This window comes from Mobula hypostoma, chromosome 5, assembly GCF_963921235.1.
Source record: "Mobula hypostoma chromosome 5, sMobHyp1.1, whole genome shotgun sequence".
Classification (NCBI taxonomy): Eukaryota; Metazoa; Chordata; class Chondrichthyes; order Myliobatiformes; family Myliobatidae; genus Mobula; species Mobula hypostoma.
Genome location: NC_086101.1, coordinates 33,503,171 through 33,518,379, shown reverse-complemented (window position 1 = coordinate 33,518,379; position 15,209 = coordinate 33,503,171). Strand labels below are relative to the sequence as shown.

The window sequence follows — 15,209 nt, the reverse complement described above, 5'->3', positions numbered from 1 at the left end:
TGAAGCATCACTTCACCTGTGAGTCGGCTGGGGTGATATACTGCGTCCGGTGCTCCCGATGTGGCCTTTTATATATTGGTGAGACCTGACGCAGACTGGGAGACCGCTTTGCTGAACATCTACGCTCTGTTCGCCAGAGAAAGCAGGATCTCCCAGTGGCCACACATTTTAATTCCACATCCCATTCCCATTCTGACATGTCTGTCCACGGCCTCCTCTACTGTAAAGATGAAGCCACACTCAGGTTGGAGGAACAACACCTTATATTCTGTCTGGGTAGCCTCCAACCTGATGGCATGAACATTGACTTCTCTAACTTCCGCTAAGGCCCCACCTCCCCTTTGTACCCCATCTGTTACTCATTTTTATGCACACATTCTTTCTCTCACTCTCCTTTTTCTCCCTCTGTCCCTCTGAATATACCTTTTGCCCATCCTCTGGGTCACCCCCCCCCGTCTTTCTTCCCAGACCTCCTGTCCCATGATCCTCTCGTATCCCCTTTTGCCTATCACCTGTTCAGCTCTCGGCTCTATCCCTCCCCCTCCTGTCTTCTCCTATCATTTTGCATCTCCCCCTCCCCCTCCAGCTTTCAAATCCCTTACTCACTCTTCCTTCAGTTAGTCCTGACGAAGGGTCTCGGCCTGAAACGTCGACTGCACCTCTTTCTATAGATGCTGCTTGGCCTGCTGCGTTCACCAGCAACTTTGATGTATGTTGCTAGTAATCCTAAGTAAGCCTAGTGAAGAGCAAGATTCAATGAAAAGCAAAGATAGAAAAGTTAAAGATAAAAAAAATGGCACCTCTGAAAAATCCCTTTAAACCCGAGCTAATAGAAAATTCCTTAGATAAGAATAAACTAATCAATGATTGCTCATGGGTAAGGTGCTAACACTTCGCCAATGAAAAAGAAGGTACCAGTATATGTAACTGCTATACCGCTTTCTGCCAGTAAGTGGGGTTGAACCACCACATGTGAAAAATACATGCGTTTGTTAAAAAAAGTACAAATGATTAAACTACAACTTCAGTCTTATATTAATTCATCCAATATCTAATAAGAAGTACTTAAAACATTGGATTCCAACAGTAGATATTTAATAATTAAGATGTCAAATGTTATGAGGGGAAGGCAGGAGAATAGGTTTGAGAGGGATAATAAATCAGCCACAATGGTGCAGACTCGATGAGCTGAATGGCCTAATTTTGCCCTTTTGTCTTGTGAACTAAGACTCCAGCAAATTTCTGCAGGTGTGCCACAGAGATCATTCTGACGGATTGTATGGCTGCCTGGTATGGGGGTTCCAATGCACTGAATCAAAGGAGGCTTTCGAGGATTGTAGACCCATCCAGCTCCATCATGACAGCAGCCTCCCCACCCTCGAGGACATCTTCTAATGTCCGTGCCTCAAGAAGGTGGCATCCATCATTAATGACCATCACCATCCGGAATGTGCCCTTTTCTCATTATAGTCACTACCATCAGGGAGGTGGTACAGGAACCTGAAGACCCACACTCAATGATCCTCCCCCCCGCCCCACCACCATCAGAGTTCTGAAAGGTCCATGAACCCATGAAGACTACCTCACTATTTCTCTTTTATATACTTTATTTTTTATTGCAACTTATAGTAATTTTTATGTCTTGCACTGTGCTGCTGCCACAAAACAAGTTTTAAGATATATGCCAGTGTTAATAAACCTAATTCTAATTCTGGAAGTCGATGAAGCAACACATTCCCACCAGCATGGAGATGTTTGTAGTTTCAATAATCCGGAGTAACACACGCAGAATGAAGGAAGTATTCAGCATCTATAGTGAGGAACAAGGAATTGACGTTTCAGACTGAGACCCTTCAACAGGACAGCAGCTCTGTGAACTGCTGGGAGGAGCTGGGATCCGTGGGGAGTTAGCAAGGTCCGCAGGGTGAGTGGGGCTACTGGGTAGTTTGGCTCCTTAGGGGGAAGGTAGGGTCTGGGATGAGGAAGTGGATTAAGGAGAATTGGATAGAGTCTGAAGGGAAGAGGTGGGGTCAATGAGGTGGAATTGTGGGGAATGGGTTAATGGATGACAGGTGAAAATGGGTTTTGAGGGGAACAGGGAAGGATCAGGGAGTGGGGAGAGGTCTGGAGATGGTGGAGGTGTATAAGAAATTAAGAACATAAGAAACAGGAACAGGAGTCGGCCATCTGGCCCATCGAGCCTGCTTCGCCATTCAATGAGTTCATGGCTGACCTGTCCGTAAACTCAGCTCCATCTACCTGTCTTTTCCCCATAACCCTTAATTCCTCTACAATGCAAAAATCTATCCAACCTTGTCTTGAATATATTTACTGAGGTAGCCTCCACTGCTTCATTGGGCAGAGACATCCACGGATTCACCACTCTCTAAGGAAAGCAGTTCCTCCACATCTCCGTCCTGAATCTACACCCCCATATCTTGAGGCTATGTTCCTAGCCACCTACTTCAACTCTGCTTCCCATTCCCATTCGGATATGTCCATACATGGCCTCCTCTACTGCCATGATGAGGCTAAACTCAGGTTGGAGGAGCAGCACCTCATATACCGTCTAGGTAGTCTCCAGCCCCTTGGTATGATCATAGAATTCTCCAACTTCCGGTAATTCCCTCCCCCTCCCTTCCCCTATCCCTATTTCACTCTGCCCCTTCCCCCAGCTGCCTATCACCTCCCTCACAGTTCCGCCTCCTTCTACTACCCATTGTGTTTTCCACTATTCCTTCTTCACCTTTCCTGCCTATCACCTCCCTGCTTCCCCTTCCCCACCCCTTTATCTTTCCCCTTACTGGTTTTTCACCTGGAACCTACCAGCCTTCTCCTTCCCACCCTCCCCCCACCTTCTTTATAGGGCCTCTGCCCCTTCCCTCTTCAGTCCTGACGAAGGGTTCCAGCCCGAAACATTGACTGATCGTTTCCATGGATGCTGCCTGACTGCTGAGTTCCTCCAGTGTGTTGTGAGTGTCCCCTAGTTCTAGTCTCACCTACCAGTGGAACCAACTTTCCTGCCTCTATCTTATCTATCCCTTTCATAATTTTATATGTTTCTATAAGATCTCCTCTCATCCTTCTGAATTCCAGTGAGTACAGTCCCAGACAACTCAATCTCTCCTCATAGTCTAACCCCCTCATCTCTGGAATCATCCTGGTGAACCTCCTCTGCGCCACCTCCAAAGCTAGTATATCCTTCCTCAAGTATGGAGACCAGAACTGCACACAGTAGTCCAGGTGCGGCCTCACCTGTACCCTGTACTGTTGCAGCATAACCTCCCTGTTCTTAAATTCAATCGCTCTAGCAATGAAGGCCAACATCCCATTTGCCTTCTGCACCTCCAAACCAACCTTTGTGATTCATGCACTGGCACTCCCAAGTCCCTCTGCACAGCAACATGCTGCAGTTTTTTACAATTTAAGTAATAATCTACACTTCCATTTTTCCTTCCAAAGTGGATGACCTTACATTTACCAACATTGTATTCCATCTGCCAGATCCTTGCTTGAGTTGTGGGTACGTATGGGTGGAACAAAGCAGCAGGGTCTGAGTTGGAAAAGTGTGGTCTGGGGAGAGTCGAGGTCCATTAGTAGTTGGTGAGGGTCTGCAAGTGATAGGCAGGTCAAAGTTCAAGTACATTTATTATCAAAGTATGTATACGTTATACAACCCTGAAATTCATCCTTATAGGCAGCCACAAAACAAAGAAACCCAAAAGGACACACAGAAAAGACTACTAAACTCCCAATGCGCAGAGATAAAAATTGTGCAAACAATAAATTAGGTAAACAGGATTCAGAACAAAAGTGAGTCCATAGACATGAAGCCTGGAGCTGGCCACAGCTTCAGTTCAGTGCAGAGCCGAGCAACCGTCACAGAACCTGAAGCAGACTACAGCCTCAGCCTCAGTTCATGCAGAGCTGAGCAACCATCACAGAACCTGAAGCAGACTACAGCCTCAGCCTCAGTTCATGCAGAGCCGAGCAACCGTCACAGAACCTGAAGCAGACTACAGCCTCAGCCTCAGTTCATGCAGAGCTGAGCAACCATCACAGAACCTGAAGCAGACTACAGCCTCAGCCTCAGTTCATGCAGAGCCGAGCAACCGTCACAGAACCTGAAGCAGACTACAGCCTCAGCCTCAGTTCATGCAGAGCTGAGCAACCGTCACAGAACCTGAAGCAGACTACAGCCTCAGCTTCAGTTCAATGCAGAGCCGAGCAACCATCGCAGAGCAGTGAGCAGAACTGGCCTGACCTATGCCTCTTGTCCCAAAACTCTGCCTTTTTCAATCCATCTGGCCTAGCATTTAAATGGTACAAGCATTGAGTCATTCCTCATACTAAGACCTGGTCTCTATCGCATCCATACACTCTGGGCCTGGACCCCGCTGTCACATTTCACACTGTACCCAAACTTTCCAAATTGGCCTGGTTCTTAGATCGACCAAACCTTGCTCTCAGTTTAGGTGGATGGGCCTTGAATCTGCCTTTCCTTTGTTCCGACTTGGCTCCACTCTGCTCATCCTGACTTTGCCTCGAATATGCCTTGACCTTACCTCAACGTCACCTCGCACCCACACTCGCTATCTTTTACAGTGATTATTTACCATAAATTTTACAGGTAAAAGTGATATTAATAAAGTATTTAGTTTTATTCTTGTTTTGTTTGCTGCCAGTAAGTAGTCGCTGGGCTTCACTAGCGCCATCTTAAAAGGGAAGCTATTCCAACGTTTCCTTTAGGAAGTGCTGAGGGGTGGGTGTGATCTGGAGTTGGATGTGGTCAGTGGGCCTTGGTTAGGGTCAGCGACTGAGAGCAGGTAGGTGGCTGTGTCTAGAAGTGGAGGACGAGGTGGGTAGGGTTTGTGGTAAAGGATGGAGTCTGTGCATTTTGGGTGTGGGTTGGGAGGAGTCTCCTGTGAGGGGTGGGGTCAGGAGTGAGGAGGTGGCCTGGTGGTAGTGGTGGGATCTGTGGTTAACAGTGGGGTCTAGGTCAGTGGGTTATGGGCTGGGTGGGGGCTCAGTAGGAGATGGATGCGTTAGTCCTGATAGATGGGGTGTTGGTTTTGGGGGTGAGGGTTAGGGTTGAGTTGAGGGTGAAGTAAGTGAGTTATGGGTGGGGTGGGGAGTGAGGCCTGTGTATTGTGGTTGGAGTCTGGGGTGAGGGGCGGGGCCAGACGGTGGTGAGGGGTGTGGTCTGGGATGGGAGGGCGGGGCAATGTATCCTGGGCTGGGGCTGGGACTGGGAGTCGTGATCGACGTGTGAGGGGCGTGGTTTGGGATTGTGGACGGCGTCTGTGACGTGGGGTGTGGTTTGGCGTTGGGGACGCGGCCTGGCTCGTTGAATGGTTTGGGGGTGATGGGCGTGGTCTTCGGTGGTGGGCGGGGTCTGTGTGAGTGGGCGGGGACTAGGTCGCGGGCCCAACCGGCTGGCACTAGGTGGCGGCAGCAGCGGTGCGGACGCTGGGCCGCGGGAGTCGCGAGTCTCCGAGACGGACGGCGGCCTCGGCCTCGCCATGGTGGGCTCTCCGGGGGAGGTGGGGGACGGTTTGGCGCTGTAAGCGCGGCCTCGGACGTCGAGCTGTCAGCCAGGGCTTGGCGGCGGTGCTGAGCCGCGGCCGCCATGAGCTCGGCCGAGCAGACGGTGACCTGGCTCATCAGCCTCGGGGTGCTCGAGTCCCCCAAGAAAAGTGTGTCGGACCCCGAGGCCTTCTTGCGGGCTGCGCTCCGGGACGGCGTAGCCTTGTGTCGGTTGCTGGAGAGGCTGGTGCCGGGCTCGGTGCAGCGGGTGAGTGCGGCTCGGCCCCGAACCCCCGCCCGTTAACACCACGCACGGCTCCCAAGTCTCATCCCCCCCCCGAACCTCATTTTCCCCCACTCCAAATCTTATCCCCCACCAAGGTCCCCAAGCCTCACCCCCATCCCGTGCAATATCACTCAAGACTCACACCCAGCACTCGGTCACCCCGTCACCCCCATCCTTCCACCCCCTTTCCATATCTCACACCCCTGTCGCCCTCCACCGCTATTAACCACCGCCATAATCTGAACCCGCCACTTCCATTCTACACACTCACACTCACACTCACACTCACACTCACACTCTCTCACTCCCTCTCTCTCTCTCTCTCTCTCTCTCTCTCACCCTCTCTCTCTCTCTCTCTCACCCATACCCTCCCTACCTCACCACCCTCTCACAAACCACATCCGTTATAAATCCCACACAATACTCTCCTATTTGTCACCCAATCACACCCATTAGATCCATATATTACTCAGTCTCCTTTCTTCTCCCTATCCCCCACTACAGCTGCTGTCAAACTGCTTGAGCCCTTGTACTATGATGCATTTTCCCACTCCTCACCAACCTGCTCCCAGCTCTTGCATTGTTTGCCTCCAGCATCCTCCATCATTTTGATCCATCATCACTTTCCATATCTGGATATCCATTGAAGCTCCCCCATCTAGAGTTCACAAAAGCAGGCTAAGATTCTGATCAGCAGAGGTACAGCCCAGCGGGACCGATTGTTCACCATTTTGGTGTAGTCCGACTGGGTACAATGTGTAATGTTTCCCCTGGGTGATAACAGCAAATCTTGTAACCTCGGGTTAAAATTAGTACACTTGGTCTGATTGTATACTTGGTTTTGTTTGAGCCAAACATTTGTGTCCAGGATCAACTTTTCTGTAATTTTTCCCCATTGTGTCAGAGTTTCTTGATTAATAGGGGTGTCAAAAGTTACAGTGAGCAGGCAGGAGAATGGGATTGAGAGGGATAACAAAGCATTCATGATGGAATGGTAGAACAGACGACGGGCAAAATGACCTAATTCTGCTATGCCTTATCCCAAAATAGTTGAAGATCGGCCTTCTGAGAAAGATAGAATTTGAGGTAAAATTCCACATTCCCAAAAAGACATTTCCAAGTCTCATTCTATTAAATGGTTTAATTCCTTTGTCATTTTTGATATGTGTGTAAGCTTTGAGTAAGGACTGATAGCCTCCTCACTGCCCTGTGAGAATGTGATAGAATAAACTTGAATTTTAATAAAGACAGAAACTGCTAGAACCACTTAGCAGGTCAGGCAACATTTTCTTATTTTTTTTCAGATTTCCAGCATTTGTTACAGAAGATATATTTTTTAAGACTATTATCAGTCTCCCAAATGCTTCACAGCATGGACCTTTGAATGGTCCTTCTGCATGCAGAAAACGTGGCAATCAGTTTGTTTACATAACAAGATAATGCTCCCAACAGAATTTATGCTGCTGTTATGTAAAAAAAATTGACCAAACAACTATGAATAATTCTTTTTTCTTTTTCCACTCTCAATGTCTGTTGTTTTATCTGAAAGATGGACGTTCTGACAGTACTGCTCAAAAATTTTAGCCTGAAATTATCCCCATAGTCTCTGGAGAGGATTTGAATCCAAGACCATGTGACTGGAGTACAAGTGTGATCCCAAGGCCATGGTTTAACACCTTGATAAGATGTGTGAGAGGCAGCTGATCCTAGGAGGAAAGAGCATCAGTAAAGTGTTAACTCTTTCAAACCAATAACTTGATCAAATCCAACGACAGCAGAAGATAGCCTCTCGACTATAACTGTTAGTTTCAAAGACAACAGTGGCGTCGGAGACATGTCTTTTATCAGTGGCAGGGCTGGAGTTAGTTTTAGTTCAAGTTTGTTGTCGTATGACTGTACATTTATACAACCAAACAAAACAATGTTCCTTTGGGCCATGGTGCACTCACAAAACATACCACCCACAGCATATAAAACAAAATATTACCACAAATATGTTAATAAAATATAATGATTGGTAAAATATTATATCAAATATAAGTAGTGTGCAGCACAGGTAAATAGTAAACAGCCCACTATCCTAGTGACAGGTCCTTGGTGGTGGCAGGGTATTCATTAGTCTCTCAGCCTGAGGGAAGAAGCTGTTACCCAGTCTGGCAGTCCTGGTCCTGATGCTCCTCTGCCACCTTCCTGATGGTAGTGGGTCAAAGAGATTGTGGGATGGTAGTGGATCAAGGAGACTGTGGGATGGTAGTGGGTGAGATCCTCAACAATGCTTCGGGCCCGTTGTATGCAATGCTCCCTGTAAATGTCATGAACAGGGGAGTGAGGGAGAGACTGTAATTAGAGATGTGTGCAGGCACCCATGCACATATCTGATCATGATTGATTGAGAATACTGGGGTTATTATATAAGCCCTGTGCAATGGGAGCTGGTAACTGAGCATCAGAGAGAGGTCCCTTTCAATTGGAAAGGAAGCTGTCCAGGTGTGAACAGTACTAGTTAATTTCACAAATTTGCAAAGCTCAGACTGTTAGCTTGTGGCACAAAATTTCGTGATGACCTTTCCCGCTTGTACTGCAAGTTAACAAAGCAGTCATCTACCTTGTTTTAGAGGCAGTCCTCTGAGAAGTTACTTCAGTGGCTTCATAGAAAAAGTTATTTGAGGAAGATGGGTACACAAATGTGCAGGAAATGGAAGGATATGAGCATTGTGTAGGCAGAAAGGGTTGCTTTAATTGGGCATTTGATTTCTGAGTTAATTAGTTTGTCACAACATTGTAAGCTGAAGGGTCTGTTCCTGTGCTGTACCTGTTCAATATTTGAATACTGTAACTTCTAAAGGTTAAAAGGGGGAAGCTAAACAGCACTTTGATAAGGAATTTAAAATTTTGATGATCACATCAGAAAGAAAAAAAAGACCGAGTGAGTTGAGAGGTTCCAGTCTGAAGAGTGAACTAGACAAAGATGAATATTGGAGATGTAGGGAAGCAGAAGGGAGTTGAGAGACTTGAGGAACATAGAGCATCTGAAATGTCAGTCTACAACCAGCAAGAAAAGTTCAGAAAAATGTCAATCAGAAGATGAAGTTTGCAAGAATTTGAAGCAGGATTATTTTAAGAATTGAGTAATCAAGTGGGACTAAGTCTCAAGGGAGTTCAACAAAAAACCCTGTAACCCAGGATCAGTCAGCCAACTGAAAGATTAATTCTCTCCAGTCACTATTGACCAAAGTGCAAGCAAAAATCTAAATGTGGCCAATTACATACAGTGAACTCTTTTGTGTGTCATCTTGAAATCAGGTTTAGTATCACTGACATATGTCGTGAAGTATGTTTTGCAGCAGCATTCAAGTGTAGTACTCAAAAAATCTATAAATTACTATCAGAAATACACAAAAAATTAAATAGCACAAAAAGAGAGCATAGAAGTACAAGGTAGAATTCGTGGGCTGGTTCACTGTCCATATTTGCACTGTCCATGCTTGTGCATTTTAACATTAATTTGTGAGTTTGTGGTAAACTGAACACATGATTTTTGAACACACAAAATTCTGTGGATGCTGGGAATCCAAAGCAACGTACACAAACTGCTGGAGGAACTCAACTGATCAGGCAGCATCTATGGAACTGAACAAATGGTTAATGTTTTGGGCCGGGACCCTCTTTCAGGACTGATTTGATTTTTGATCTTTACTTCCTATAGCATTGGGAAACATTTAAGTAACTGCATGCATCAGGATCATTTTATCTACATGTATGAGGCATTTTCCATTAAAGTTGGTGACTGGTTTAACCAGTGTCATCACCATTGTACCAGAGGATGGTCAGTTTTGTACTGGACAGCAGTGAGCTTTGTTTATTACAGAGTCCAACTGTAATGGCCACACGATCCTGTAATAACTGATAGACAACAGTTTACTGACTTTGTAATTTTGCTCTAAGTTAAAGCATAATTTAGTTATTTTGTACCTGACTACTGTCTTGACATTGAACTAGGTGTTGACACGTGTTGTATTTAATCTATATGTTGATGTGGTCCAAAGTTTAATCTCTCTGACCACCTGCTACCACCCCTGAGCTCTCCTCTGGTTCTGCCTCTACCCCATCCCCAGCTGTAACTGAGGAGGTTACGAATGTGTGAGAGATTTTTATTTAATGCTTTGGATACCTCAGGATGTTCAGTGAGAGTGGTTACAATGTCTCTAGAAAATTAAGGGAGACTTGCACTGGTTTTAAATGACAAGTAGGAATAGTGATCTTAACTAACATGCTCACCATCCTGTGTAGCTGACTTTTAGCTGCGTGCAGTTTTCTAATTGTTTTAAGAGATGGGGATGTTCAGTTCATGCTGGGAGCTTAGTTTGTGATTCAATTGTATCTCTATTTTTTAATTTTACAGATACACCAGGAACCCAAATCAGAGGCGGAATGTCTGAATAACATCAAAGAGTTTCTGAAAGCCTGCGGGGCACTTCGAGTCGAGGTGCGAAAGGTTCAAATTCATTTTTGTGATATGAACATCACCAGCAAACTAGCATTTGTTGATTATTCTGAAATATTTTGGACTATGATGGTTTCTTGAACCATTCAGAATGGTGGAGGTGCTTTCACATAGCTCTTGGGTTGAATATTCAAAGATTTAGACATAACAAAGTACCACTGATTCCAAGTTAGGATGTTGTGGCAGTACAGGAACAGGCCCTTCGGCCCACCCAGTCTCTGCTAACCATGATGCCAATCCAGCATCTTACCTGCCTGCAAATTCTTCCATTTCTGCCTGTTCATGTGCTCGACTCATTGGCTTTTAAAATGTCATTATATCTCCCCTGGCAGTGCATTTCTGGTACCTGCCTCTGTGTGTGTGTGGGGGTGAATACTTGCCTTGTTGATCTTTAAACTTTCTGAATCAGAATCAAGTTTATCAACATTGTCATGTGATAAGAAATTTGTTGTTTTGCAGCAGCAGTACAATGACCCCTCACCTTAAACCTCTGCCTTTTAGTATTTGACATTTTGACTCTGAGAAAAAGACTTACCTAACCTATCTACATCTCATAATTTTATAAACTTCTTTCAGGTTCTCCTTGTAGCTCCTAATCTCCAGTCTTGGTGAACCTCTTCTACACATTCTGTGAAGCGTCTATATCCTTCCTGTAATTCGCTGTCAGCTCCAGTGGTACTTCAGACATAGCCAAGTCAGTTTTGTATAGCTGTAACATGACTTTCTGGGGCTTTTATTCTCAGCACTCATGCCATATGCCGCCTTTACCCACGTTGCCGCTTTAAGGAGCTCTGGACTAGACCCCAAGATCCCGCTGTACTTCAGTGCTGTTAAGGATCCTGCCATTATATATTCTTTACCCATACATCTTGTTTGGATTTAACCCCATCTGCATTATCTCTGCTCATATTTCATATAGGTCTATATCCTGCTGTATCCTTTAATAAACTTGCTGTCTGTCCACAACATCACCGGTTCCTGTGCTTGCTGTCCTTGGTGAATTGTGTGGGATGTTTTCATAGTGCTGTGATGCTGGGTGTGGTGGTTAATGTGGGATGGTTGGGATGGTGGCACAGCCCGCTTGCGTGCACTGTACTAAAGGGGGAGGGAGTTGGGTATGAGAGGAGAGGGGCATTGTGGCGCTGGTGCTTTAGACATGGGAACCTTTCAGCCCCTGGCTTCCATTACCCCTACCTCCCCACATCTCCTGCCTGCTGGCTGCTCCATTTACAACCTGCTGATATTTCGGGCCGAGACCTTTCATCAAGTTTGAAGTATTGACTGTTCATTCTCCTCCATAGACGCTGCCTTCCCTCTGAGCTCCTCTAGCATCTTGTCTGTGTTGATCCAGATTTGCAGTATCTGCAATCTCTCTTGTATCTCCATTTACAACCTTCCCTCTCCTCCTTATCTTCTGTCTACATTCAACTCTATAACAGAGCCTGTTTTCACCCCTTCCTCACTTCATTTAACAAATCCCTCAATACAAATAACTGAACCATAAAACAATACAAGCCCTTCATAAAGGTAAACGGGCAACTCATCCATGCTGATCAAGATTCCTACTTTTCCATCTCACAGTTCCATTTGTCTGCGCGTAGCCTATAACGCTTTACGCCTTTCCTATTTGTACCTGTCCAAATGTCTGCTAAATGTTGTTATTGTACCTGTCTCAACTGCTTCCTCTGGCAGCTATTCCACTTACCCACTACCCTTTGCATAAAATTGTTACTTGGGTTCTTTTTAAATCATTCCCCTGTCATCTTAAACCTATGCTCTCTAGTTTTTATTTCCCTTTCCCTGTGTGCATTCACCCTATCTATGCCCTTCATAACTTTATGCATCTAAAAGGTTACCCCCTAAGTCTCCTGAAATTACTGCCTGTGAGATCAGTGGAAGCAGATTCCACAGTAAAATGCAAAAGGACTTGGGTAAATACTCTTTCAATGGGAAAAGATCAGGGAGTCTGGGAATAACTTTTTTCAAAGAGCTCACGTAATTTGGACTACATGATTATAGTATCAGGCTGACATTCAAAGTGAAATCAGTGCTGAGTGTTTACTTAAGGGTTCGGGTGAAGGAGCAGTGTGCTGCTGGAGCATGTGTGAGCTTCATGTGAAGTGGGGTTAGGATGTGGACTACACATGATGGATGATCTCACCTGGGCCCTCAACGCTACCTCTTTAGTCACGAAAGCACAGCAGAATCAGAATTAGGTTTATTATCACCGGCATGTGTACCACTTCCTGAGGGAGGTCAAAGCTAGTGATACTTCCCTTTCCTCCCCACCTCCATTCTAACCAATTTTTACAGGAGCACTATTGAGTGTGTGCTGACCGGAATTGCAAGGCATCTGAGTACAAGACTCTCCAAAGGATCGTGAGGACTGCTGAAAGGACCATCAGGATCTCTTTTGCACCCATCTGAGATATTTATCGGGAGCACTGCGTACACTGGGCCCTTAGCATTGCCCATGGAACCTCCCATTCGTCTAACAATCTCTTTTACCCCTTGCCATCAGGTAGGAGATACCGTAGTATTACGGACAAGGACTGATAGGATGGGAAACAGCATTTCCCCCCCAGCATGTGAGACTACTGAACTCCCTGCCACCACCTATGTCTCACCATGTATGAAGCGCCAGTAATGTTATATTGTTTACTTTTTAACTTGTCATAAATTCACCTTATTATTAGTTAATTTATTTGTGGTAATAGTATTTTGTGTTGTGTGTGGGTTGTATGTACTGTGTTGTGTACCTTGGTCCCAAGGAACATTATTTCGTTTGGTGGTGTACATGTATATAGTTGAATGACAATAAACTTGATAATTCCTCAAGAGAAAAAGGATGTGATTTTAATTTCATTTTAAAATTATTGCATTTTATTTCAAACAAGCTTTCAGGCAATTTAAGAAGCAGAAGCTTAGGGTTGAATAGAGTAGGAGTGTTTTTCAAATGAAACAGATAATTGCAGCACCAGCTACAGATAGGTTGGTGTGTTTATGTGGGAAGTTAATAGTGGAAAAAGCTGGGGTTGAAATATCACATGAACATAGTAGCAGGGAATGTGGGCAAATAGGATCAGAGACTTTCTATTTGGAAGGAGATTGGCTTGGGAGTGCTAAGCACATTAACTGGATTCTAAGGATAAAGCAATGTGGGCTGCAGCAGTAGGTGTGTAGAAACCTAAAGATACACTGCAGAGAAGGGCCCTTTGGCCTACTGATTCTGCACGGACCATCTGACACCCATTTACATTGATCCTACCCTAACCTATTGTTGCAAACACGAGAAAATCTGCAGATGCTGGAAAGTCGAGCAACACACACAAAATGCTGGTGGAACGCAGCAGGCCAGGCAGCATCTATGGAAAAGAATACAGTCAATGTTTCGGGTGGAGACCCTTCGTCAGGACTAACGGAAGAAAGAGATAGTAAGAGATTTGAGAGGGGGAGGGGGAGACCTGAAATGATGGGAGCAGACAGGAGGGGGAGGGATGAAGCTAAGAGCTTAATTTTATTCTACAGGGTTAAAGGGATTGATCAATGTTTTCAGGATATTAAAGATAGGTTCGATTAAGTTGCAAAAATACTTTTTCTCAGAATATTTTTCTCTCAAGAATGAGGTTGGGAAAACCACTTTGCATGATAGTTAATAGCTATTTTGCAATGACATTGGAGACTAAATGGTTGATTTTATAGTGCAAAGACTTTAAAGAATGGAGGCAAAGGGAGGCTAATGGTTAGGTCGCACATTAGACACGATCTTTATTGAGTGGCACAGAATTTGAGGACTGGCGATTTTCTGTTATTCATCTGTATCATTGTTGATCTGGAGGAATATCACTTTTTGTTCTAGTAGTTGGATAAGCATCTTACTTTCATCATAAATATGGCCAAAGTGTTTTAGTGTATTTATAATGTGATTACCAATTTAATAAACTATTGAGAATTTGTGCTCAGTAGTTAAACAATATATTAAAATTAATGTGTCAAGAGGTAGTCAAGTTTTAAAAATATGAATTTATAATGTGGATTATAACAAATCTTAATAGAAAACATTAACAACTTAATCAGCAATGGGGTTCAATATTTCTATTTCCACACATTTATGTGCGTTAGGTAAAAAGCAATCATCCTAAATTGTTACATTCTCAAAACTGGTTTCAGGCTCTATACTTCAGCTGCCTGGAAGATTTTAATTCTTCTTAACATTTCCAAATTTTAACAGGATGTGTTAATTCATGCATCGCAAATTATGTGCCTTGGCAGTTTACGTAGGTGATTAAGCCATGACTTCTCTCTTGTATTTTATTTTTCTGGATTAGTCAGTGCTACTGAGTTTGCAGAAATGAGGAGCTTCACTTGTGTGGAGAAGCTGGGAGAGCAGAGGAGGTTAAGGGATTTGATGGAGGTGTTCAAGATCATGAAGGATTTTGACTGAATAAATGAGGAGAAACAGTTTCTGGATGCTAGATTGGAATCAGAACACAGTTAAGATAATTGGAAATGAATTGAAGGAAGATTAGGAAAAATATGTAACAGTGGTGATTTGGAAGGTGCTGCTGAAAGGGTGATAGAGACAGATTCATCAACTTTTAAAAGGGAATTGGGTAAATTCTGGAAAAAGTAAAATTTATTAGTGGGATTGACCAAATGATTGGCAGCTTGAGAGATACAGCTCATGCCTGACAGAGCGCAGCGTCCTGTGGTACATCAGTCTCTGATTTTTATGCTGCAACCTTTTTTTTACCTAACTCATTGAAACTCATTTTAGTTTCCTTATCACCAGGAAGACAATTGCTTGTGTGGTTTAAAATCTGGCTTTAGTAGCAAGGTTCTACTTTTACTCCATAGCCCTGTGTGAAAGGTGGAAGATGCCATGCTAACAGC

The 15,209-nt window shown here is 44.6% G+C and overlaps 1 protein-coding gene across 6 annotated transcripts in view; it reads left to right on the top strand.

Annotated features, from left to right (window-relative positions):
- Nucleotides 1-5,424: 5,424 nt before the first annotated feature.
- LOC134346739 (rho guanine nucleotide exchange factor 7-like) overlaps nt 5,425-15,209 on the top strand; it is an 82,713-nt gene continuing 72,928 nt past the window's right edge. For all 6 annotated transcript variants that reach the window (XM_063048323.1, XM_063048321.1, XM_063048322.1 and 3 more), the window contains exons 1-2: nt 5,425-5,794; nt 10,215-10,298. In XM_063048323.1, coding sequence (XP_062904393.1) covers nt 5,630-5,794; nt 10,215-10,298 — 249 coding nt within the window. In that variant the 5' untranslated portion in view covers nt 5,425-5,629. The remainder of the gene's footprint in view (nt 5,795-10,214; nt 10,299-15,209) is intronic.